The sequence below is a fragment of the Sciurus carolinensis genome, chromosome 1 (assembly GCF_902686445.1).
Source record: "Sciurus carolinensis chromosome 1, mSciCar1.2, whole genome shotgun sequence".
Lineage (NCBI taxonomy): Eukaryota > Metazoa > Chordata > Mammalia > Rodentia > Sciuridae > Sciurus > Sciurus carolinensis.
In genome coordinates this window covers 16,459,991-16,485,370 of record NC_062213.1, presented here as the reverse complement: position 1 = coordinate 16,485,370, position 25,380 = coordinate 16,459,991, and the positions used below count along the sequence as shown (strand labels likewise).

Genomic DNA, 25,380 nt, shown 5'->3' with positions numbered 1-25,380 from the left:
GTGCTATGACATCCATTATAAAACCTATTTAAAATGAGAGATGTTAAAATATAAAAAAAGTACATCCTGGAATTGATACATCTGGTAACTGTTAGAAGACAACAGTTCACTTGTTCACTTATTATGCTCTGAAATGATCTTGAGAGTAAAGAACGTGCTTGTGCTGATCATCACTATTCCTTCATCTTTAGAGTACAGACTAGTTTGTAGTGGAGGCTCAATACAATTTTTTTAAATGAATAAATAAAAGAATTTATTTCATATCTGAGGAATAAAGGAACCAAAGGAGTCACATAATGAAGGGACAATGGGTTAACAAGGCCGGAGCCATTTCTCCCTTGATTCTGTGCCCCCACACACACCATTTTACAACCTAGATTGTTACTGACTACAAATAATTAATTGAGATAACTCATTACCTTCCTAGATGGTTAGCCTGTGAACTTTTAAACTTTCTCATCAGTTTTTGGTCAGACTGTTACTAGCCCTCGAACTTCCACTACTTAAGAATAGCTCCCCTGTCTCTCTCTCTCCTTCCCTCCCTACCCCTCTCGCCACCTCCCCCTCATCCTCTCTCTCTCTCTCTCTCTCTCTCTCTCACCCTTAAAGGGCAGACACTCTGTTTGTCTGCTTCATAAAATCTCTTGTGTGAATTCCTGCGTCCAGAGTGGTTTTCTGGGTGCTTTCAAATAAAACTTAAAAATATCTATTTATTTTAAAATAATATTCTGTAACATTCTAATTTATTTAATCAAACTTCAAATAGTTCTGGAATCTTTTGAAACTTGGTTTGTGGAAGAACTGCTAACAATTTCCAATCTATAAAAATAGTGAAATGATCCAACTTCCTGAAAGGATGAAGCCCCTTGGGCTGATCAATGAGTGATGCAAGAATGAAGGCCAACTCCTTCCTGGTGTAAGCAAGAACGTGACTGCATGGTCCTTTGCTTACCTTCAGGAACGTGGCTCGGAGTTTAGTGACCATGGATGGGTTCACTCTTATGCTTTCTTGCATGATGGATGTGAAACTGTAAGAAGAAATAAATTCTAAGAAGATGTTCCAGTGGACTTCATTGAGGGCAAATGTCAGTCTGTCCATGTTACCTGTCAATTAACTGCCAAGCAAAAGACAGGTCCCCGACGATCTGCATTGTGATTAGGACTTCCTCTTTAATATTAATGGTCCTGATCATTTGATGGAGAAACTTTCGAGTATCAGCAAGAAACTGACACACTTGCAAATTTGATTCCAACTGATGAAATTCCTGAACCTGTTACATAAATACATTTAGTTTAAAAATCTGGCTTTTATAGTGCTCATTTATAGTGCTCACTTCATATAAGGCACATTACTAACAATTTCTTGATAAACTTTTTATCCCAAAATTATAATTTTAGAAATACATAAGCCAAATCATAAAAAGCTGTATAACTTTCTAGGACTAGAAAATGCTACATCAAGTTTGATCCTGTGTATATAGGACACAATAAGTGAATGCTCTCATTTTTCATTTTACTATAAATAAACATATACTGGAAAATCCTCTGAATTCTTAAGTTGGGCATCACTGCTTAATAAAGACAATAAGCTACATCACAACCAAGGTGTTGGTACTTACACATTATTTTCTTTTGGTATATTCTTTAAAACAAAATAATGATTTCATAAACCCCTAAAAATTTCATGTATATAACTCAAGAGGCCTGGCTTACATGCCAGACTAAAGAGGCTAAAGATAAAAGGCATTGGAGATTTACAAAGTTGTTTCTAGTGTACTATAGACTGACTATCCTCCTGACAAGGAGGATACAGAATAGTACAATATAACAGAAATAGTACAAGCATGCAATTGTTCTGGAATGGGAAACTCTGGTATGCTAACAATGGGGCATTATACGGTGTTGCCATTCTAAAAATCCTCAAAGAAATAAGAAAAAGCCTGAAGAAAGTCTGCCAAATGAAAAAAGTACTAATTATATCTCTAAAAATGTACAATCATACCAACTTGGACAGTGTTATAGATAATGAGCATAGATGAAGTTTAAATAATAGTCTATGCTTGTATGTTCTGATGCTATTATTTTCCATTTCAAACCTAGTTAAATATACAATTAAAAATTTAGGAGCGGTGAGGTATAATCAATGTTTTGGGTAGAATCATTTTTGAGTCATTAAAGAACTTTCTTTTTTTCAGAAAAGGATATACACCTCTTATAAGTGTATGATCACTACATAACTATTTTCATTTTTGCTTAATTATTTCTAAGCTTGCCCCAGGCACACACTTTTTACAAACCTAAAACATGGCCTACAGGTACAGTTCTGCTTTTGCTTTTACCTTTTCATCACAATTTTCCTAACATTTCCAAATTGCTTTCATAATTATTCTTCTAAGACTACAGGTTTCCACAAGTTGAATATCTTGACTCCTGCTATCATGCTATTCATGCTGGTCACTAAATTTATTGCCCCAATTTTAGGACACTGATGATAACAGAACTGGGAACATATTAATTCATATTGTTTTTGCTGCTTATGAAATATTCTCTAATATTTTTATGAGCAAGCTGTTGTGTAGGTCATAGGCATGACTCCTGACCCAAGAACTATAATTTGAAAAGACTTTTCTTACCTCCTCCAAAGCTTGTATTAGCTGCACAGTTTTTCTGCCTGCAGCAGTAGAATCATCGTAATTTAAAGACAATATTTGTTTTGAGATTTCTCTGAACCAAGCTTGAAGATTTTCTATTAATACAGAAATAAGAAAGACTACTGAAACCCAGAAGTCCTGGAGCTCTGGCTTTGAATTTAATTAAATCATTTTATGAATCCAGTTCTTATTCATAGAATTTTTACTACATGCCTAACATTGCTTCCAGGATTCTCCAAACAACAACAAAAATATCTGGAGTGTGTCCTCATAGGATAAACGTCTACGTTAACAGTTAAATCTATAAAGGTTGGCAGAAAGTGATTAAAGGGCCACATACGGTTATAAACAATATGTGCCTAGTGGGTAGAGGTGGCAGAGGAGAGTTGGGAAGGAACTCCCCAGTGACAGAGGTACTGGGGAGTTTTCTAGAGAAGTGAGTGAGGGCAAAGATCTGGACAGTCTGAGAAATGAAGAAGGGCTTTCTATCTGGATGAAGGCCAATGTGAGCAGACTTCCAGGCTGGAATGAGGTGGCCTGTGTTAGAGGTCAAAGAGGAGATCAACTTCCGGAGTCAAGTGAGTGAGAATTCTGAGCAGCTGGGGCGGGATCTGCCTTCACAAACCAGAAGGCAGTTCACACAGCAGGAAAGGGAAGGGCTTGAACAGGCTCTGCGCACCCTGGCGTGTGAGGCGGAATTCTAAGCTGGTATCCTTTAATCTTCACAACATGGAGGTTGGATTGTGGGCCACTTCTCAGATAAGGAGGCTGATGCTTAGAGAAATGAAGAATCACACTCTCGTCACTTGGCTATTAAATGGGAGAACCAGCACCACCAGCCTGATTCCCTACACTTGTTTTTATTAATGGGACGGTTTAAGTCCCATTAAAGTCAGAAGACTTAATGACTTTAATGTAACTAATTTCAGGAATTGGCACGAGGAATGCTATCTGTATGTGAAAGATTTAAAAAAAAAATTTTTTTTAGTTGTAGATGGACACAATCTCTATTTTTATGTGGTGCTGAGGATTGAACCCAGTGCCTTGCACATGTGAGGCAAGTGCTCTACCACTGAGCTATGCCCCAGCCCCAGTCCCAGATTTTTTTTTTTTCTTTTTTAGAACTGAGGCATAGCTGTGGATTAGGGGAAAGAGCACAAGGCTTGAAGTCTGAGGCGTGAACTAGATCCAGGCCCTGATCTTTGTTATCTTTGGCAAATGATTACATTTTTTAAGCTTTGGTTCCTTAGACATAGAGCAAGTCTAAAGGTGTTTATCCCACAGGGCTGTAGAATCAAATTACAAAGATTCCTAGGCCAAAATATACTGTATAGAGCTGGGGATATAGCTCAGTTGGTAGAGTGCTTCCCTTGCAAGCCCAAGTCCCTGGGTTCAAACCCTAGCACTGCCAAAAAAAAAAAAAAAAAAAAAAAAAATATATATATATATATATATGATAAATAAATAAATATATATTTGTATCTATAAATATATATTTATATATCATATATAAAAATAAATATATATTTATGTATCATATATATAAATAAATATATATTTATATATGTATAAATAAATAAAATAAAAAACTGTATAGTCAGAAAAAAAAAAGCATAAAATGAACATGATCATGTGAATGACCTCTGAAACAATCTGGTATTTAGAAGGACCTTGAAAAGACTGTAACAGAGATTAATGAGCCTGATTCTAGTCAACTAATTTGATCAGACTGTTACAGGTGGTTCTTGTTTTTCAGTCATAATATGTTGACTTACAAAACAAGTTGCCAACTACATCACATCACTGTAAACTTACTTTTTCCAGTAGGAATAATGATTTGTTTTGGAAATATATTTTACAGCAAACAAATAGCATGAAATAAATCAACAAAAGTCAACATACAAAAATCACAAGTCTTCATTGATTAAAGATAGCAAAGTTATTTATTTTTTATAAAAAGCTACACTATTAAGCAATCTTACTATATAATTAACTTCATCAGAAATGAATCTGATAGCTAACACCAACATTAAAGAGGTAAAACAGCTTAGAATTCAGAATGGTCTTCTGGGGGCAATTTGAAAGGTTCTTACACATAAAAATCTGAAGTAATGTCACAAATTTTCATATAGAAAATATTTCCTAAAAGAAGTAGGATCAAAATCATTGACATTAAAACTTGAGACGTTTCTTTTAAAAACAAGTCTGCAGCTGAGGATGTGGCTCAGTGGCAGAGCACTTGCCTGGCATGAGCAAAGCCCTGCTTTTAATCCCAGGTACCACAAAAAACCAATACATAAAAAAATGAAAAAACAAAACAAAACAAAACAGTCTGTGGGTCTTCTCTTGTGCCACTAGATGCCAGGTGCACTGGCAGAGAAGAAACAAGCAATATTAGAAGACAAGAATCTGAGATATGGGATTGGGGGTTATGGCTCAGCAGTAGAGCACTTGCCTAGCATGTGTGAGGCATTGGGTTTGATTCTTAGCACCACATATAAATAAACGAATAAAATAAAGATCCATCAACAACTAAAAAAATTTTTTTTTAATTTAAAAAATTTAAAAAAAGAATCTGAGATATGATCTATGTTGGTAGTTATTAATATTCTTAGGTGGCCTATACTTCTGAGATTATAAGAGCTATGTAATCTTCCCCCAAATGCACATTAACTGGTATGTGAGATTTGTATACTAGGCAGGCAGAACATTTCCTATCTACAAACCAGAGATAGAAGAACCTCTGGTTCATATTTCAAAGATAAGGTATGAAACCTGACGTCCACATGGACATGAACACTGCCCACGGGAACACAAGGCTAGAGAAGTCCAAACTAAACTCCTTTATTACCAAAGCTAAAAGAGAACAATATCATGGCCGACAATTTTTACTTGGCCAGTTCCTAAGGTTTTGCATAGTCTGTACATACATTTTGAACACATCCAACACCCCTCTTCATCAATTACCATTTTTCTCCACTCTGGTTAGGGGTTTCACTCCCGAGAAGACATCAGCAAGCTCGGTCATCCTCTCTGAGCCCTCCTTCTTGTAATGCTCCCATTTGGCTTGTTTTTCTGAAAGCATTTGCTTGAACATCTGTTGAAGAGACAGAGAAGATTCATTTACTTAAGAGAAAATCCAGATCAGGCAGTTTACGAAGGGGGCCAATTTATTATAAAAAATGTACACCCCAAATTAACATCGATCTTGATGCCACCTCTCAAGCATTACTGTTATAGAAATTGAGGGTTGAAGCTAGGCTATCTCTAAGGCTATGATCCTCACACCAACTGCACATGAGCACAACTTGCAGGTTTGAACATTTTCAAATTCCTGGCCTAAGCCCTGAAGATTCAGTTCAGGTCTTGGGTAGGCCCACGAATAATCAACATTTTAATGTGAAATTAAATGTGTGACCACTTTCTGTGGTTCTTTCTAGGCAACAATTCCTGTCATTCCATTTTATATATATATATATATATATATGTATATATATTTATATTTCTATATTTTATATATATATTTTATATTATATATATATTTTTTTAAGTTGTGGTTGGACATAATACTTCTATTTTATTTATTTATTTTTATGTGGTGCCGAGGATTGAACGCAAGGCCTCATACATGCTAGGCAAGCGCTCTACCACTGAGCCACAAACACAGCTCATGTCATTCCCATTTAATTAGGGAAAATTTGAGTATTACCTTGCTAGATGAAGAAGGAATGAACTAATTACCTACAGAGGTTCTTTCTTATTATATTAAGCAACAATTCTGCTTATTAATTCAATTCTGCATAAAACTTAAAACCTATTAAGACTTAGGTAGAGGAGAAAATGGTATAACTCAGGATCCTGCCCTGGAAGAAAGTTAAAAAGATTACTTATTTCTCATTAAATGACATGCTCTCTCAGACAGAGGTAGAGTATTTATTTCATTGGGCTCTTACAAGGTAAATATGCATGAATGCTCATTTTCCTCTTATGAAATTCTTCATTCACAAACATAAACAAATTGAAAAGAGGAACAATGGAGGGAGAGTCCATCTGTAGGAGAGAGAATCCAGGCTGGGTGTGATGTTGTGGGGTCTGTGGAGGAGGAATCTTAGTGACCCAGCAGATTGATTCATCAGATGAGAACACTGAGAACCATTGATAAAGCCTACCCTATCTTCCTGAGTACCTGGGCTCAATCAATGCCATTTCACAACGGCAAAGCAGCAACACAACATCACCAGAGGTCTTCATGGTAGACCAGATGGCCTAAGGCCCTTCAAACACTTACTGAACTCACAGATTTCTTATCCTGTAAGATAGAATTTGGAATGGCAGATGGTCCTTGAATTAGGAAATGACTGTCATATAAAGATTAGAAGAAACACAGGTTCACTTACTGTGTTTATAGGAGAATAAGAGACAGACTCTACAAAAGGTTGGGGTGGGAGATAGGAGAGAGGAAATAAAAGAAGCAAGTTGAAATGACAGAAATTCAAAGACATCATTTCCTTGCTCAACATGTATTGGGTCATTTTCTTTTTTCTATCTACCAGAATTTTCTCTTCTTGAAGTCCTTTCACAATGAGACCCTTAGGCTGTCTTCTCTCTCCTTTCTACCTGAGCAGACAGAAGGAAGTGGCCCATATTACTATCAGCAGAATCCAGAGAACAGACAGATTTAGGAGTGCAGTTGGTTAGTCAGGTGCCTACACTTGCCCTGATTTCTGCAACAATGCTGAACCAAACAGATGTGGGTCATGGTGCCACTGTTGATGATTCTAATAGGCCCAAGGGCATTGTCCTTATGGGCAACCTCACTGCCTCTGAAAGGTCAGTGTTGCCTTTGACCATTGAATGCAAAGCCTGGTTCCTGTTCTGGATCTTTTCTGGTTCCTCATCTGGGTTTATTTTATCTTTCTTCCTTAATATACTGAAGTGCTCAGATGGAAGGGGCATGCCTTGCTCATTTTTAAATTCTTAGCACCTAGCTGGGAACAGAGAAGATATTCAATAATTATTTACTATTCAGAAAGAAAACACTGAAATTATCAAATAGATCCAAAAGAGCATATTTCTGATCTTATAAAATTATATGCAGACAAAATCACTGGAAACATTTAGCACATGCTAAATGTTAATGAACAGTACCTATTTCTTTAGAATGACTTTGTAGGGGAATACAGCATTCTTCCATGCCTGGAAGACAAAGAAGCATCTAGGGTACAACTGACCAGATGAAGGCAAAGGTGAGGACTGGTTTTGAAGCCACCTGATCCAAACCCCACAGTTACTGTTACAGAAGCTGGGTACTCCCCGGTACCTCTCACTTTTATCATGCCCATAGAGGCTTCTTTAGGGGTAAGACTAACTGAAGACTATCCCTCAGCAACCTCAAATTCTTTAAAGTTCTTACAAGAACCTTGTTAAATGTAAATCACCCACCATACTCAAACCTTTTCCAACAGGGCCTTGTGGCTCTTAGAATAAAGACAAATCCCACCAAGTCCAACTTGGGCTGGCTCATGCCTACCTCTCAGGTATTACTTTTCTGTTATTTTCTCTCCTGCAGCTTGGTGGTCTTTCAGGCTTGAATTGGCCATGCTCTTTCCTAGCTGAGAGGAAATGCATGCTGAACTACAGGTATGTTCTCAGATATGCCTAGTGACACCATTTCCTGACTGTGTGACACCAAAGGGTGCACTGGCATAGACTTAGATGGCTGCAATGTCACAAGGCGATATGATTTTATGGCATCACCCCTGGTGACTGCAATGGCCTTGTGTGGTGCACCTCTCTCTGCTTTCCTGTCCCCCAAATGTTCTCCAGCATGCTCCCTACTTGTTTAACTAACTCTGATAGATCTTTCTCCAGGTCTCTTCAGAAGCTCTTTTTTGTTCTCAGGGAGTCTAACAGTCTAGGATCCTTTGTTTTAGGTACTCAGAGAAGTGTGTTTCTTTCCTTCAGAGCACAAATTTCAGTTTGCACATTTTCCTAAGAGTGAATCTCTGATTAGACAGTAATCACTACAATCTTGTGCCTCAAAAACCGTAGGTAGAAAATGCTTGTTAAATGTTTAATCCTGCCCTTTTTAAAAAATAAGAATCTATATCTTGAATCAGTGACACAACAACTAAATTCTGAAAGATATTTTTATACACAGAAACACCTCAGACTCTGGTGATTGTTCATTCAATATTTTTACCTCTTTGAGTATAAACTCAAATTGTGCAGTATCCAATAGCAACTGAAAGAGGATCTTGGGATTGTACTTAGAGTCTGTTAGAATCTGGTCCTTGATTTGACGAAGGCGTTTGTTGTTTGGGTCACAGGCTAGAAATAGGAAGAAAAGAGGTATCTACTTATTAAATGTATAGAAAATACCTATGAAATAAAATAAATTCTCAAGTACTTTCCTTCGTTTTAGGTGTTTAAAAAGTATTAAGCACAATGTTTATCAATACAAGGTGTGAAATAGATTGCTATAGAGTCTAAGTAAACAGTTAAGTGACAATTGAATCTGAGAGAGAATGTCACTTCCTGAATAAAGAAAAACAAGCTATAAAACAATTTCCAAAGTTAATAAGAATTTTGGGGTTGGCTTATATTAACTGTAAGGGATCCCACGGAAACCACGCCAGACACGGGAAATCACATAAGGGAGTTTATTAAGCAAACAGAGTGTCTCCCTGCAGGGTAAGAGAGAAAATGAGAGGAAAAGAGAAAGGAAAGAGAAAGAGCGCGTGCCAGAGAGAGTGGAAAAGCAAGGAGGATAGAGAGAGTGAGGAGGAGAGAGAGAAGCATGAGAAAAGATGGCGGGGTAGCTACCATGAAGCAGTTGAATTCTGCCGGGCTAACAGGGGACCAATATCGGAGAAGGATACTTGCAAGCTGACTGATGAACCAATAGCTAGCTAGGATGTTCACAGACTGACAAGTGGTTGGGAGGCAGGCAAAATGGCTGCACCGGAGAGGGCGGGGAGAGCAGCTTTGTATTACATTAATTACTTAATATGACAGGACAGAGTCTTCTGGTACCACTTCATAGGAGGGTGGGTTCCTATGTCCTGTCTGTCTAGAGTTGATTGTGGTTTAGGCATCAGTACATGCCATTCAGTTGTGGACAGGCAGGCTTGAGACTTGCATGTTCACAAGGCAAACTCTTGGCTGGCATCTGGAAACGAACATGGGAAGAGTTCTCAGCACTTCATGAACTGGTAAAAATGGCTCACTAGGCCTTAACTGTTTGCACAAACAATGTGATGCACACTGGACATCTGTTTTCCTTCTGGAAACCTATGCCAGGCAGAGGCTACCACCGTGATCAGTCCCCAGTAAGTAACCTGAGAAGCTGAGTCTCACATTGCCTGGCTGGCAACATCCCCCACAGGTTGTCAGTGGGGAGTTCAGCAGGTAATGAATGGCTTCACTGGAAAAAGACCCTTGGAAGCTTGTGCATGGGTTCTCCTGGCCTTTACCCCATGTGCCTTTTTCCTTTGCCATTTTGCTTTTGGTCTTTTTGCAATGATTAAATGGCAGTTGTACCACCATATGCTGAGTCCTCTCAGTGAATCATCAAGCTCAGGGTGGTCTTGGGGACTGTCTGATATAAGAGAGAAGCAGGGTTACCCACATAGAAATGGCATTTCTGAAAAGGAAGAACCAGACCTGTGGCTATCCTGCTTCTTATAAAAGGTCAGAGGGCATAGCAGGCACTTATTCGTTTCTGGACTATTCACTACGTAGCATGCAGACCCTAAGGCAACTAGGCCAAGGTCACAATATCAGGCAGTGGCTGACCTATGGATAGAACAGCACTGTGCCAGTTACAATCAGTCTATTAGCTGCCAACCAAAGCCATTTAAAATAATATAAACAAGTTAAAAGAAAAATACAGAATAAAAAGTATTGATTTTGATGAGATAATATTTCAGGGGCAATTATTTAAGAAAGAATAAGAAAGTAAGATACTTATAAATTAAAGTTATCTAGACTGCAAATAAAGTCAAAATAAAAAACTTGATGATAACAGGCATTGCCAAAAAGTTCAGAGCTGAATGGGGCACAAGATTCACAGCAGTTGGATTAGTATTTCCCATGCCTACTGCTGCTTGCTGAGTCCCCCACCCCCAAGACTTCTGGCAGGTACAGCAGGACCATGCTGTGATCATGCCATGGGGTATTTCTGGTGTCTCAGCTATGGTGGAGCCTACAAATGCCCATTTAAAAAAAAAAGACTTTTTTTTTTAGTTGTTGATGGACCTTTATTTTATTCATTTATTTATATGCGGTGCTGAGAATCGAACCCAATGCCTCACACATGCTAGGCAAGTACTCTACCACTGAGTCACAGCTCCAGTTCCTGGACGCCCATCTTACATATTGATTTCTAAGTCTGATTTCCATCAGGATAAGACTGAGAACTTGGGAGTTTTTGTGGGAAACTACAGGGTTCTGATTTCTCATGCACTTTTTGGAACTCCCTGGGAAGAAATGTATTGAAGCTGGTGAACCTGATTACGCAAAAAGCAACTGTTCAGCTCTATATCAGCCTAACTAAAAAACAAATACGAACTGCAGGATTTCTACTTCTCTTAATTCCAAATAAGAACTCTTCTGATAATGTTTTACTTTCATTTTTGGATAGGGATATAAGTGAAGCCAGAATTAAGGACAGGTAGTTAGTGTAGAAATAGGGGATCGAGTAAAATCGAGGAAATGAAGCCATGAAAGCCACCTGCCTCTGGAAGTTGGAGACTGTCCCTGGGAGATTGGAATGTCAAGGATCTCCGGAGCCCACTGATTACCAAATTTACCTGCCTTTATCAAGGACTGCAAGCATGGAGCTGCTAATTAATGACCCCGGGGGCCCTTGCCTGGTGAATCAACTTGGCCCTCCCCCTGCCCATAGCTTCTCAATGCAAAACCAGGCCTAGTCACATAGGCAGGAAGGAGAGATAAGGGGGGAGAGAACTGGAGAACAAAAGAGACCTTAACCTATAAAAGATGTAGGGTGCGCTCACTTCTTGGGACTTTAGAACATCAGCCATGGCCTCCTTCTTCCTCCCGGGAGAAGTCTGTATTATTATCTTTAAATAAAATCTGCTTAATATGCTTTGGCTTGGCGTGCTTCTCTAGTGTTCAAACTTCGACATTAGAGGGAGCAGAACTCGTCACCGTTAAATGGCGGTATCTTAAGTATCCAGGTGATAAGCAAATACACTCTATCCTTCCATGTGCATTAGCATTTAGTTCCTTGGTACAAACCAGAGGTGATTTCAGTCTTACCATGGCCTGATCATCTCTTTTGCATCTGATCCTACACAATTTAGGCCCAGAGAACTGTGGAAACTGGTCCTAGAACCATGGTGACCACTTTGCTTATCCAGTGTTGCTCCAGAGGGTGTTTCCTGGCCAGTTGCAGTGCACCGGGGAGCAGCCCAAGTCTAGGGGAAATGCCTCCAGAGGGCTAACAGGGGCAACAGGAGAATCTGCCTGTCTTCTGCACACCATGACAGAAACATCATAAAAGCTAAATAAGCAGTTATTTTCCCCACATTTGACTCAGCCAGATAGGCAAATCGTTTGTTTCTGGTAAATCACATCCTGTGCAATCAGATCAGACAAATGCCAGGCACAAAAATGGAAAACAGATGTGGCTAAAGATAAAAGCCCAGACCCCTGGCAGGCTGAGGTTGCCCTTGGCATGGCTGCAAATCCAGGAGACTACTGGCTTCCAGAACGTAGGTGTGACTGTCCGGTGTCTGGATAGTCACACAGAAGATGAAGATGAAGCTGAGTCACTAGAAAACCACAGCTGGTTTTATGATAGGATAAAGTGAGGCTTGAGTTGTTCATATGCTTATAAATGGAAGACTTCTGGTAGAGAGGATGATAAGCTGAGTCACCCTAGTAAAATCCTGAAATTAGAACTGGGGTTTATGTAAAAGATAAACTCGGTTAATTAAAAACAGATCAATTAGATGATTAAAAACTTCAGCTAGAGTATTCATACTGTGGGTAAACTGTAACTGGAACTAGGCCAGTAATGAAAATGATGCAAAACTTGGGAAGCACTCGTGAGAAAGGGTTATGAAACTGGAGAGTAGGCTACAGAAAAATCCAGCAAATTTTCAGAGATGTGAATGAAGAGGAAGTTCAACTGCTGTTTTCACTGCAGACCACTCCCAGCAAGTGGAACAGATAGGAAATAGACTGTGAGGAGCTTTTGACCAGAAGGTAGTGAGGTTGGGGCTACCATGTTATTGAGGGAGGCTACACCAATAACCTGGTATGGACAGTGTTTTAGCTACACAGTCTCATCTGTAAAAAAGAACCAATGAACTGTTGAAAGTAGTACCTGTGTCAGGCAGGCCCTCAAGAAAAGCTGAATGAAAAACAAAAAACAGAGGGCTTTGGAGGGCTGCCGAGTGACACAGCTCTGAGGGACTGGAGCATACAGACCTGGATGAATAAATTCATTAATGTTGAAGAAGCATTTTCTATGTATAAAGAGCTATGCCATCTCTGAACCAGTTCAGAGGTGTTAGTTGAACTTACTTATCTTTCTGCCACTAACGTGGAGGTTTTAAAGTCATGCCTTATGGCCTGTTGGGGACAATCCACACCATCTATGAAATTCCTGAACTTGATAACCAAACTCTGTGGGCAGAGGACCTCAAAGGGGGCAATGGCCCAGAAAAGGCTGAATCCCATTTTACCTTACATAAGCACTGTGGTCTAGCCAGGTTCTCAGTTAAGTGGGCCCATAGATTTTTCTGTCCATCCAGAATCATACCATTGATTCCATCATTTCTGCAGTTTAGAATTTCTTCTGCCTTTTATTTCAAAGTCTTACCAAGGGTTGGCCAGCTCCTGCCTCCTGGACAGACCCTTTCCTGACCTCCTGTGCTCCCTGACCCCAAGCAATGTTTCTCTCCTTACTCTGGACACAAGCTATACCCAGTGTCTCACACACCTGGCTCTTATTACTGCCTGGGACCTTGTGTCACTTTCCTTTGGCTGCTCTAACAAATTACTATGAATTTTGTAGATTAAAACACAAATATATTCTTTTACATTTCAGAATCGAAAAATCTGAAACAGGGCCTACTGGGCTAAAATCAAGACATCAGCACAGCCAGGCTCTAAAGGTTTCCTGCAAGCCTTGGCTTGTGGTCCTTTCATCTTTAAAGCCAGTGATGGTTGGTCAAGTCTTTCTCCAGGGACCACCTCTCTGGTCCTGACTCTTCTGCCTCCCTTTTTTAATCCACGGATTCTTGTGATTACACTAGGTTCACTGGGATGATCTTACTTTAGGTTAGCTGATAAGCAACCTCAATCCCCCCTCTGCCATGTATTATAAAATATCTATAGATTCTAGGGATTAGGACATGGACATCTTTATGGGGTGGCTGGGAGGCGTTATTCTGCCTACCACAGATCTGCAGTTACCTGTCTTCATATGTATACATCTTATCTACCCAACATGACCACTGATAAGCTCCTTGAACATGGGAGTTAAATGTCACCATATATCCAGCATCCACCTGTGCTTGCCTGACGGGAGAGCTGTTCAGATGTGTCATAGTTTTATCCAAGTTGACACAAAAATAACTATCTTAAAAAGCAGCGTGGCCCTCATTCAAGGGCACTCTTCCCTGCTAAACCACACTGCATTGTAAAGCAGATCTTAATTCTGAAAACTCTCGTAAGGAGCAATATAAACGGCCACCCCTTTGGTGCATTACCTGAGTCTGCCGTATGCAGCATTAGCCATCGGATGGCAACATTGCAGTCTCTCAGACAGTTCAGAAGCCTTGGAATATTGTCCAGAACCATCTCTTCTCTTAAATAACCTTCTTTCAGAAATTGCTGTACTTGAGCGTGCACTCTTTCACTGACAGTAGCATATCTGCTTGCCTATGGGGAAAAAAACCCAACTCAAATTACATTTGAGAAAATTATTTATCTTAAAAATGAATCACATTAAACTGGATCATTGAAAAATAATATCCAGCCTTCCTTCCTTCTTTACTTCCTTTCTTTTTTTTTTTTTTTTGGCGGTGCTGGGGATTGAACCTAGGACCTTACGCTTGTGAGGCAGGCACTCTACCATATATCCCCAGCCCCTTTTTCTCTTTCTTTCTGATAATAACTTTTCTATATGAAATGAATAACATATTGACTATATTGATAAGGTTCAAGGGCAACTGGTTTACTGGGTATTTTTTAAAAGAACATTGGGGGCTGGGGAGATAGCTCAGCTGGTAGAGTGCTTGCCTCGCAAGCACAAGGCCCTGAGTTCGATCCCCAGTACCACAAAACAAACAAACAAACAAACAAAAAAACCCAAAAACCAAAAAAAGAACATTGGGCAACTTTGGGTTTAGCCTCTGAATACAGTCTGCATACAGGACTGGGTGGCTTCTCTGATCCCTTCTGTTCTCAACTTGAATGGAAAAGAAGCATAAAGACAGGAGACAAATTGCTTGTTCTCATTATTGTTGAGAAAAGAGGTGGTGAACAGCAGACACAGTCAAAAGATGAGACTTCTATAGGCATATGAACCTTAATGAAAAACACAACTCAGTTTATAGAAACTGAATTTTCAAATAAGCCAGTCTTTTGAAAATCTGGTCATTTTGTTTTATAAAAAAAAAAACAAATCAAATATCAAACATCATTAACCTAGCCAAGTTAGTTGGTGACTTCTTAAAAGGTCACCAGTGAGAAAATGCAATTTTGGAAAGGAGCTTTAGTAATGAAAAATTAAAAGCTCTGATGTCAGGAAGCATGGAAATGCCACTTTCTCTGGTAGATTTCTAGGAGATAGGCCAACAGAAATTATTTTATACATTATTTACAGAATTCGATTTATTTGGATAATACATGACAAAGTTTTTGGAGTATTATTTTATACACACTGGAAGCTCAATAACATACCCAGGTTGGGAATATATCCATTCAGAAATATCAAGTATACCCCTTAATACAAGGTTTTATTTTCATCTCTGTGTTTACTCGAATATTTCCTTCTGCTTAATGCTCTAATCAGACAGAATATAGTCATTAAAAATGAAAGTCTTCAGTCTTACTGCTTAAATAAGCTAAACGGTACCTCAGAAATGCTGACAATATTAAATTATAGTGACAGAATACTATTTACATTCAATTACCATCTTTGGCATTCACCCTACTGATAAAAAAACATTCATTCCAACCCCTGGTGAAACTAGCTTTGTCTACAGGACATGATCTTTAAGCAAGAATAAACCAAGTCGACTGGGGCCTTACATTTCAGTGATTTATCTTAGGGTACTCAATCTTTCCTAGGACCCAAGTCTACAATTTACTACACCACATAAGTGAAAAACACATAATTATTTTATCTTATTCTAAAATGCAAATTTTGCTTTCCATTAGTCATGTACTAAAATGTCTATGTGCACATTTTTTAAATTCCCTGGGAAATGTACTTAGCTCATTTCCTCCTTCATAAGCCAGCCTAGCAGTTCCAAGGAGATTCTCCCTAATTAACCCAAACCTACCTGTTCTTTGACGTTTGAAAGGTCCAGGGTATTGTTTAAAGCTGTTTTTGCAGCTTTGTAAGGTTCCCAAGCATCTCCTAGATTAACTGTGATTCCCATATAAATACTAATTACCTGAAAGAGGAGATATTTATTCAGTATTTGTCCAGTACCTGCTCACTTCAAGGCAAGAGGTCGTATAAAACATTGTTTTCTCTTTCCAGTTTGAATTCATATCAATGAAAACCCAAGGTTTTCCACATATATATAAAGAAGGATTTTTCTGTATGAGCACGTTTAGAACAAGAGTGACAAGGTTGCTACACGTGAAAAAACAACAACAAAAAAGCTTTCCTTTTAAACTGCTGTGTGTTAGATTCCTACATGGAAAAGGAAAGGAGTGGGGGGAGGGAACAGAAAAGCAATGACTTTGACTACAGAAGAGGTTTCCCAAACATTCTATCCCCTACGCTCATGAAAATCACTGAGGATTCCTAGAAACTTTAAAAAACAATCTATGGATATTTATCACAAACTGAGAAATTTAAAAAGTATTTATTAATTCTTTTAAAATGATAACAAACCTGTTACATGCTAACCTAAGTATTTTTTTTTAAATAATAAAAACCAAAGTTTTCCAAGAGTATGTGTGGGAAGAGTGGCAGGCACTGTTTGCGTTTTCCCACTCTGTCCGTCCTGTGTGGCTGAGTTGGGGCGGCTGGATCTGCACCTCTGCGCCTGCATGCAGTCCACTGCGGCACTGTTGGTTGTGAAGCACTTGGGAGAGAAGGAGAGGGAAAAGGCAGAGACCGTCTCTGTGTTGTGAAAACAGCTTGGCCCTTACTGACTCCTGGGAGGCCCTGGACTGAGGGGAACACAGCACGGTCCTGGAGGTCTTTCCCTACCCGCTTCAGTTTATCTAAGACTCGGACTGCTTGCCACTTCAAGGACTTCTTAAATACACCTGTGAAATCCTGTGGTCCCAGGGATTGTCTTTTCTCTCTCTCTCTCTCTCTCTGTGTGTGTGTGTGTAGCAATTGATTTGTGGTAAGATTTGATCACCAATTCTATTTCTTAACTATTGGTCTATTCATATTTCCTTTCCCTTCTTGAGTTGGATTCAGTATTTATATTTTTAACAAAATTATCCATTTCTTCTAAATTTTCAAATGTGTTAATAAAATTGTTCATGGGCTTTCTTACAATTAAAAAAAACCTTTATTATATCTTTCTTAGGTTTTCTTTTTCAAACTTACCATTTAATGTTGCTTTTTGCACTCTCATCACTTTTGGTAAATATCTATTTTAAAGCTCTTCAAAAAACAACCTTTGGTTGTGTTGATGTTTTCCTTTTTATTTTCTCTAACTCAATAAATTTCTGCTCATATATTTATTGACTACCTTTCATTTGGCTTTTTCTAACACCTTGAACTTAATGTCTGACTCATTTATTTTTACTCTTTCTTGTACTTGATAAATGTATTTAGGGTTATAACGTTTCTATTAAAAAGCAGCTTCAACCACCTCCCACAGCTTTGTTCTGTAGCACTTTGATACTGGGCAATGCTAAATACTTTTAAATTTATATTCCTCTTTAACACAAGAGATATTTGGGTGTGTACTTTCCCCCAAACATTTAAAAATATCTTTTTAATTTAATTACATCATAGGAAAAGAATAGGTTATAGGCAATTGAAAAACTTTTTTTAATTTTGTTGACTTTCCTCATGATATATATCCAATTTTCATACACGTGTCCTTTTCAAATACATATGGAACATTTACTATGTATTTAATATGTATTTTTGGAAAACAATTATATATAGGAAGAGGTATACTGAAATTTTCCACCATGATTATGGTTTTGTCATTTTTTCCTTATGAATCCATGAGTTTTTGCTTTATGCATTTTGAGTATGTTGACTGCATATAAATTCATGATTGTTAATTCACCTGAGTGGATTATTCCTTTTAATACTATAAATGATACTTTAAAAAACTCTATTCACTTTTTTTCTTTAACATTTTCTATTGTGTGATATTTTGTCATTAATTTTTTTATTGGTTGGTATTTGCCTGGCATATCTTTTTTTTTTTAACCCTGGATGCCAGGTGTTTGTGGTAGAGTGTTTTTTTTTTTTTTTTAGGTGTATACATTACAGGCAACATGTAACTAGATTTTGACCTTCCTTAACACTAAATATGTTTATAATTATAGTATGGTCAAAAGTTCTTTATTAAGCTTAGGAACATGAAGCAAGACTACCTGTTTTTCCCTTGGTTATTCAATTCTAAGCTCATAAGTATTATTCATGGGTGGATAGGAACTATCACCTCCACCACTGGAGGTTCTTCTTATACTGTCAGGAAATTAAAGGTCTCTAATGATTTGGTAGTAAGAAGTGGAATAGGCTGGGTGCTGTGGCGCATGCCTGTAATCCCAGTGGCTCAGGAGGCCAAGGCAGGAGGATCGAGAGTTCAAAGCCAGCCTCAGCAATGGTGAGGTGTTAAGTAACTCAGTGAGAAACTGTCTCTAAATAAAAATATAACATAGGGTGGGGCTATGGCTCAGTGGTTGAGTGCCCTTGAGTTTAATCCCTGGTACAAAAAAACAAGGTAGAATAAATCTGCTACCTGAGAATTCTATTCATTGCACTTTAATAAAACCTCTTTGTGTGGGAAAAGCATTTTAGATGTATTACGTATGTTAAGTCAGTTTTATTCCTTTATGAGGTAATATTTTTCAGTGAAATGTTTATGTAGTAATGTAAACCTTAATAGTTCTATTGCAGTCATCTTGTAAGTAAAACTTATAAAAGTGAAACTCCTATTCACAAAACAACAAATTCCATACTAATTTTACTAACTTAGATTCATAAAATAGGAAAGAATTTTTAAAATCTTCATGTAACTTAGTTGCATTTTCCAGTAGCTATAACAAGATATATTTTAACACATTGTTTTGCCTTGAAAGTAAACATTTAAAGAAAATACTAATGGGTCTGTTAGGAAATTTTACTCAGTCCTTTATGGTATGATTTATTACATTTTCAACTCACTTAAAGTAGTTTGGTCTAAGTGATTTTATATCCCATTATTTACAACATTTTGACCTCTAAGTTCAAGGCCAAAAGTCTAGAAAGTTGGTTCTGCAACAAATTTGTTAGAGAGAAAAAAAAAAAAAAAATCAGCAATACTTGCCCAATTATCTGGAAAGTATTTATCCACGATCTCTCTCATTTTTGCTTGATGGGTATGAAGAATGGAGGGGTCAAAGTAGAGGATCACATACAGCATGGCGGCTTGATTTGCCAAAGCTGTGCTTCGATGTTCTGGCAGGGGATATGCTGAGACCTGCAATGCAAGCCCAGAGAGGGAGCTGTTGGTGACATCTGAAGGTACTCACGCTTGAACTCAATTATTTGTTCTAGGAATCAATAGTGTTCCAAAAGCCCATCTTTCAGGATCATGGACACTGGAAGTAATTCTCAGGTTTAACCAGGGTCTTCTTTCTTATCTATAACCCCACATACTCTCTTCCTTTCAACCCTTGACTGTGCTACAATTCTATGTTACCAAAAAAAAAAAAAAAAGTCCTAACCTGGCATCTCCCAAGAACTATCCATTTCTGTGTCTTTTCCATCAGAGACAACCCCTAGAACTGACAGACTCTGCTCAGTGTTTTATTTTATCACTCCCTGACCTGCAACTCACTGAAACTTGGCCTCTACCATTAATCATCCCATTGGAATTTCCTGCCCCAGTTCAATGGCTGCTTTTTAGAATTCTCACTTCAATTCTTGGAGGGTGGGATTCTCTCCTTTGGTTTTTTAGATACCACTTTCTCATCTCAAGGTGATTTGCTCAGCCCTGTTTGTCAGTCTTTTAAATGCTGAAGCGCCCCAGAGATCCATCCCTTCAAGTATTAGGAAGCTTTGGCTGTGGAGAGCACCTATCATTTTGACCCACCACAAGCAGAAAGGGGAAACATTATCACAGCCACAGCCATGCTGCGTGGATCCTGTAGGCAGGAACGTGGCCAGGCCACTGGCAGGGATATAAAATGTCTTCACTCTTTCTCTCCTTGATGTGGCTGCTCAACTTTCTCTTCTCCAGACTGTTCTTCACATACCCATCTGGATGAGGCTGTCCTCAAACTCCAAACTTTGCACATTGCTTATTTTTAGTGACATAGTTAAATCCTCATGCAGAAACTTTTTCAGAAACAGTTCCAAATTACCTGGAGACAAAGAATCTGCTCCATCAGCCAAGAGCAGGGATGGGGGTGTGCAGGACAGAGAGGAGTGACACAGAGCACAAGCACAGTTCAGTCCCTGTGCTAAGGAGAGTCACAGGGAAGGAGCAAATTCAAACATGTTTCCGTAAGACATGGACAGAATGGACCCAGAAGGAGGCAGAGGTGTAATGAGAGGCTGTGACTGTCAGAGGCAAATAGTACCGGCTGCGAATTCAGTTCACACAGACCTGAATTCAAATGCACCTGCTCTTTAGGCACGTGGCTTTGAGAAAAATGATTTAAGCTCTCTAAGGCTTATTTTTCTCAGGAGTGAATGGGGATAATGCCATCTACTTTGTAAGCTCGAGAAAAATAAAGAAAATGTATGTGAAAACCCCTTCAATGAAGCTGGTTTAGATCGACTTCTTAGGGAATACCCTTAAATATTATAACAACCTGGTATCTGTGGATATCCTCTAATTTTGAGTTGTCTGGGGGAAAAAACAAAAACAAAGAAACCACCACCACCCAAAGAACAAGAATCTTATTTAGACTTAATATATTGACACAAAAATGAACGGGCTACCTAATGACTGCTGAGAGCAGGCTTGTGCAATGAGTGATACTCAGTCATCCGAACTCTAGCTCTACTCTCTTCCAGTGGTAAAAATACATAATACGTAAAAATAATGCTTCCTTCAGAACAATGGAGTCGCATGGTGACTCTTTAGTAGTCTCCAGTGGCACCTTGAGCTTCCCTCAGATAACCCTCGACTTGCTTTACTGTGATTCCTTTCTGGGGGAACTTTTCCCCTACGCTACTTACTTGTGTGGGTAGGGCCCGAGGCCTGCCTCCTTCAGTGACAGTTCCCCAGCACCCAGCACATGAATGGGCATGCAACACACAATATTTCTTGAATGAGTGACTGACTGAAGGAATGCGTCTTCTATCCAATTGCTCAGATACCGTCTTCTCCCTGAAATTTCTGCTTCTGCCAGAATTAATATTCTTCCTTCCTCTATTCTACAGCATAGCTCAGAGAGTTTCAAGAAATCATTCCTAGATTCTGTCTTATTCTTTTGGAAAAGAATAAAAGAAAGGAGTAACTAAGGAGGAAAGTGAATTCAGTCTTTTAAACTATTAAGTTCCTACTAGACTTAATTCCTACCTGGTTGTAAATATCGTCTGATCTCAGTCGGCCAATGACCATACTGATGAAGGCTTCGTTGATAGGCACTCTCTGGAAATAGCTCTCAGGATAGTTGGGTGGCCTTTTGGCTCCTGGTTGGCTGGAATAACCTGTACTTCGCAGCAGCTTACAAATATCATCCATATTTGAATCAGCAGAAGATCGGGCAGCACTATCACATTCACAATGGGAAGTAAAAGGTCAAATGAACCACATGTGTTAGAAACTTGTTGAGTCCCTAAGTCTGTAAGTATTAGTTCTAAGTTAAAGTCAACAATTCCTTTTCTTCCTTGGGGCTGGGTTTATTTCAGAATATGGTATTTTTCAAATATATCAAAGTAATATGATTTGATCATGTACTATACAACACTCCAGCAGGATTCAAATTGACATACAATTATTGACACGTTAGTAATTCTGGAATAAAATTTTTGAAAATTCACAAAATTCTCTCTTCTGGGTAGGTTCTTCTGACTCCAAGGAATTTCAGGTCAGATCAGGTTTGGCTGTAAAATGTGTTACTGTGTGTCTGTACATTCATATATATGTATTTTTTTCAGGGCTCTTTGATTTTCAGAATTATGGATACAGAACATTTTACAAATTAAAGACATTTAAAAAATTATTTCAATTTAAAGTGGTATATATCCTAACTGACTTTTCTTGGCACACTGATCCTTCAACAGGAATTTAATAAAAATATCTGTTATTTTCAGGTGGAATAGTAAGCTCTGAAGAAGTGAGCTAAACTCAAAGAATCTTGGACTTGAGCTGACTTGCTCTTTGATGGAAGCACCTCCTTCCCACAGCACTGACCTGCAGTCGCTCAGTGTGCCTTTGATGAACTGGTGCTCACATTCTAAGGTACTAGTTGTGTAGCTTAAAGGGACAATGCCTATTCTTCAAAGCTGGGCTTGTTAAACAGCATTTTCCTTTTCTCGTTTACATTACTAATTGCTTTTACTTTTCTAGGTACTTTCAGAAATGTAGGCAAGGTTATTCAAGTTTCATTTTTAAAAACATGGGTGTTAAAATGGTTTATGGTCAAACCAACGTGAATGAATGACACAGGGCAGTAGATTCCTTCTTGTACCAAAAAAAGTTGAAAGGAAGCAGGCTAGGTGAGGAGCCTCAGATGAATTTATAGCTGAGGAGAGTGTTACGGAAAACATAAGGTCATGAATGATCTCTTTTCTGTTCTGCTTCTCTTGCCCTTTTTATTTTGTCCTAATTTGTAAATGTGAAAATGTTATTTTTACTGCTCATTTATTTAGCCCAAGTTCCTAAATGATTCCTGATTATTGACTGTTTCTTCCCTGAATCTATTTCTGGCATTGACCTCATGTCCAATTTTTGACTCATTCATTCAATGCTAAGGATGCTGTATTCTGGATGCTGAAAACAAAAAGCTGGTGAGGGGGCTTCTGTTTTTAAGACTCTACTTCCCAAAGACCCACTGCTCTGTACAGACACACACAACATAAAATACTGGAAGGGTACTGCTGCTTGTTTGTTTTCATATACACATATGTGAGAATTCACTTTCAACCAGATCTTGAATGATAACTTCTCAGTCATTGACTTGAAATGACAATAGAAAGTTCATTGATTTATGTCTGCCAAGAAGGCATATTTGAAAACTTAACAAATACACAAAGAACAGTCCTTAGACTTTCATAGTTCTTTGAAATTTATCCATCAAAATAAAGAAAATTCAGAATTTAGATTCCTTTTTTTCCTAAATTGATTTACCATGATGGACATGGTAATCTTTTTATCTCTATCAGTCTATAGTAGTATTTTATATGTATACAAGTTCTATGATGCATAATCACTTGCTATGGTGTACAATGTAAAATAACTGCTATATTCCTACAATATGTTCAGAAGAGATAATCTTAAGCTTTTGCATTCCACATCGCTGCTGTTCGCAGTAGTATTATGAGCATACACATCACATTTTACCAGTAGCAGGGTTTGGGGTGTGCTGGCTTAGCCCAGGGATACCTGTATCGATAGTATGAAACCAGCATTCTCTCTCTGACTTCTCCTTCAATCTTTTGGTCGATGACCAGCAGCATAACTCCATATAAGTACAGGGCTTCACACTATGAAGAGAAAAAACAGTAGACAACTCACAGCAGTATTCATTTGTAAGGACAGAGGTTGACAATGGTGACATTGGTCCTCAAAGCTTTATACTTCAAGGAAACCCTGAAAAGGGTTCTCAACTTCTGTGCAGAATGGGCTTTGAGAATTTACTCAAAACCAACTTTAATTCACAGTGATTACCTTTCAGTTGGCTTATTTTTTGGATTTTGCTTGGGATATCAAAGTGAAATTCTAATATTATGATACCTCTTCATCATAAAGTCATTCACATATTTAATAAACATTTTTAATTGGTCACTATGTACTAGGTACCAGGCTAGATGTTTGGGATGCCAAAAGTAAAGAAGATATAATTCTTATGCTAAGGAAGCTCATAACCTCCACATAATCCTTTATTCATTTACAATTTCATTCACTGTCTATGTTCTAAACTCAAGTGTGAACTTGCTAGTTAGAAGATAAATATCAGCTTTTTGGCTTCTTTTGAAGAATGACATTTTGTATATATTTCTGACTTACAGGGGAAGAAAAGAGATGCTGAGTTTCTATTCTTGCATTTCTACTTTATGCATTCATTATTACTTACTAGAAGTTGTTTTCCATCTTCATTGAGAAGCACAGTTTCTAAGGTTTGCTGAATATAAACACCTTCATTGAGATCATCTAGATATCTAGAAAGGAAACCCAGGGCCAGTTATTCATGTACAATAGAAACTTTAACATCTTCAAAGAAGGAAAGATTTTTAAAAGATAAGGCAGGGTATTAGGCATGATGGCTTTAACTAGTTTGTGGTCCTTCATGCTCTTAAGAACCTTAGAGTCTTGTGAGTTGGAATTCACAGTGATTTAGGGCCACAAGTTGAAATTTATGGCTGGTAAATATCACATAAAAGGAATATTCCTTAGTCCTGATTCATGAATTGTAAGTATCTTAGGTGTAGTGGCATAGGAACGTTGAATAGCAGTTTAAAGGTTAATGAATAATTAACTCTTAAGAACTGTAAGAGAGTCAGAAAGTGAATTTGCAAAATAAGTAAGTTCCTCTTTTTTCACTTCTCCTATATAATATGCTAGAGTATGATAAAAAATTACAGGACTTAAAGTTGTATGACTTGGTATAACCAAATTTATGATAGTTGTAAGAGCAGGAAATTCTAATAAAACCTGGGCCCTGCCAGGCCAGGGTGAGATGGGAGAGCTGACTGGTGAGTGGAAAGGCTTGGGGAGGAGCAAGGGGCTGAGTGTGTTGGGGGAATCTCTAATAGCTTTAAGTCTTAAAAAGCCTAGAGCCCAAGGAAGGAAAAGAATACACATGGCATAAATGAGTAAATTATACAGTAACTCAAAAAACATACATGTATCCTACTGGGTCCCTTCTCCTTCTCCCCTATGTATTATCAGAATAAGCTATTTACTAAAGTAATCAATACCTGTTTAAGTCTACAATATATTTATGTACACTTTGAAATGCCAAATAAAATCTGGTCACGATTTCTATGTTGTTTTCTCGAAATTCTTCATCTAAGTCCTGGAGCTCTGGCTTAGCTTCTAGTTTGCTTTCCCACAACTCAGGACCCTAAGGAAAAAACATACACACAGACATTTCTGTGAAATATCAATGAAAGTGTCCTTGTTGGTAACAATCTCTAAATAGCCTTTTAAAA

At 38.2% G+C, this 25,380-nt stretch overlaps 1 protein-coding gene across 1 annotated transcript in view; it reads right to left on the bottom strand.

Annotated features, from left to right (window-relative positions):
- Washc5 (WASH complex subunit 5) overlaps positions 1-25,380 on the bottom strand; it is a 61,201-nt gene that overhangs the window by 26,057 nt on the left and 9,764 nt on the right. The window contains exons 3-14 of the mRNA XM_047553483.1: positions 25,147-25,292; positions 24,303-24,387; positions 23,612-23,712; positions 21,584-21,776; positions 19,379-19,531; positions 16,199-16,312; positions 14,399-14,570; positions 8,854-8,981; positions 5,619-5,748; positions 2,634-2,746; positions 1,105-1,271; positions 953-1,028 (exon numbers count right to left, since the gene is read on the bottom strand). Of these exons, the coding sequence (XP_047409439.1) occupies positions 953-1,028; positions 1,105-1,271; positions 2,634-2,746; positions 5,619-5,748; positions 8,854-8,981; positions 14,399-14,570; positions 16,199-16,312; positions 19,379-19,531; positions 21,584-21,776; positions 23,612-23,712; positions 24,303-24,387; positions 25,147-25,292 (1,578 nt within the window). The remainder of the gene's footprint in view (positions 1-952; positions 1,029-1,104; positions 1,272-2,633; positions 2,747-5,618; positions 5,749-8,853; positions 8,982-14,398; positions 14,571-16,198; positions 16,313-19,378; positions 19,532-21,583; positions 21,777-23,611; positions 23,713-24,302; positions 24,388-25,146; positions 25,293-25,380) is intronic.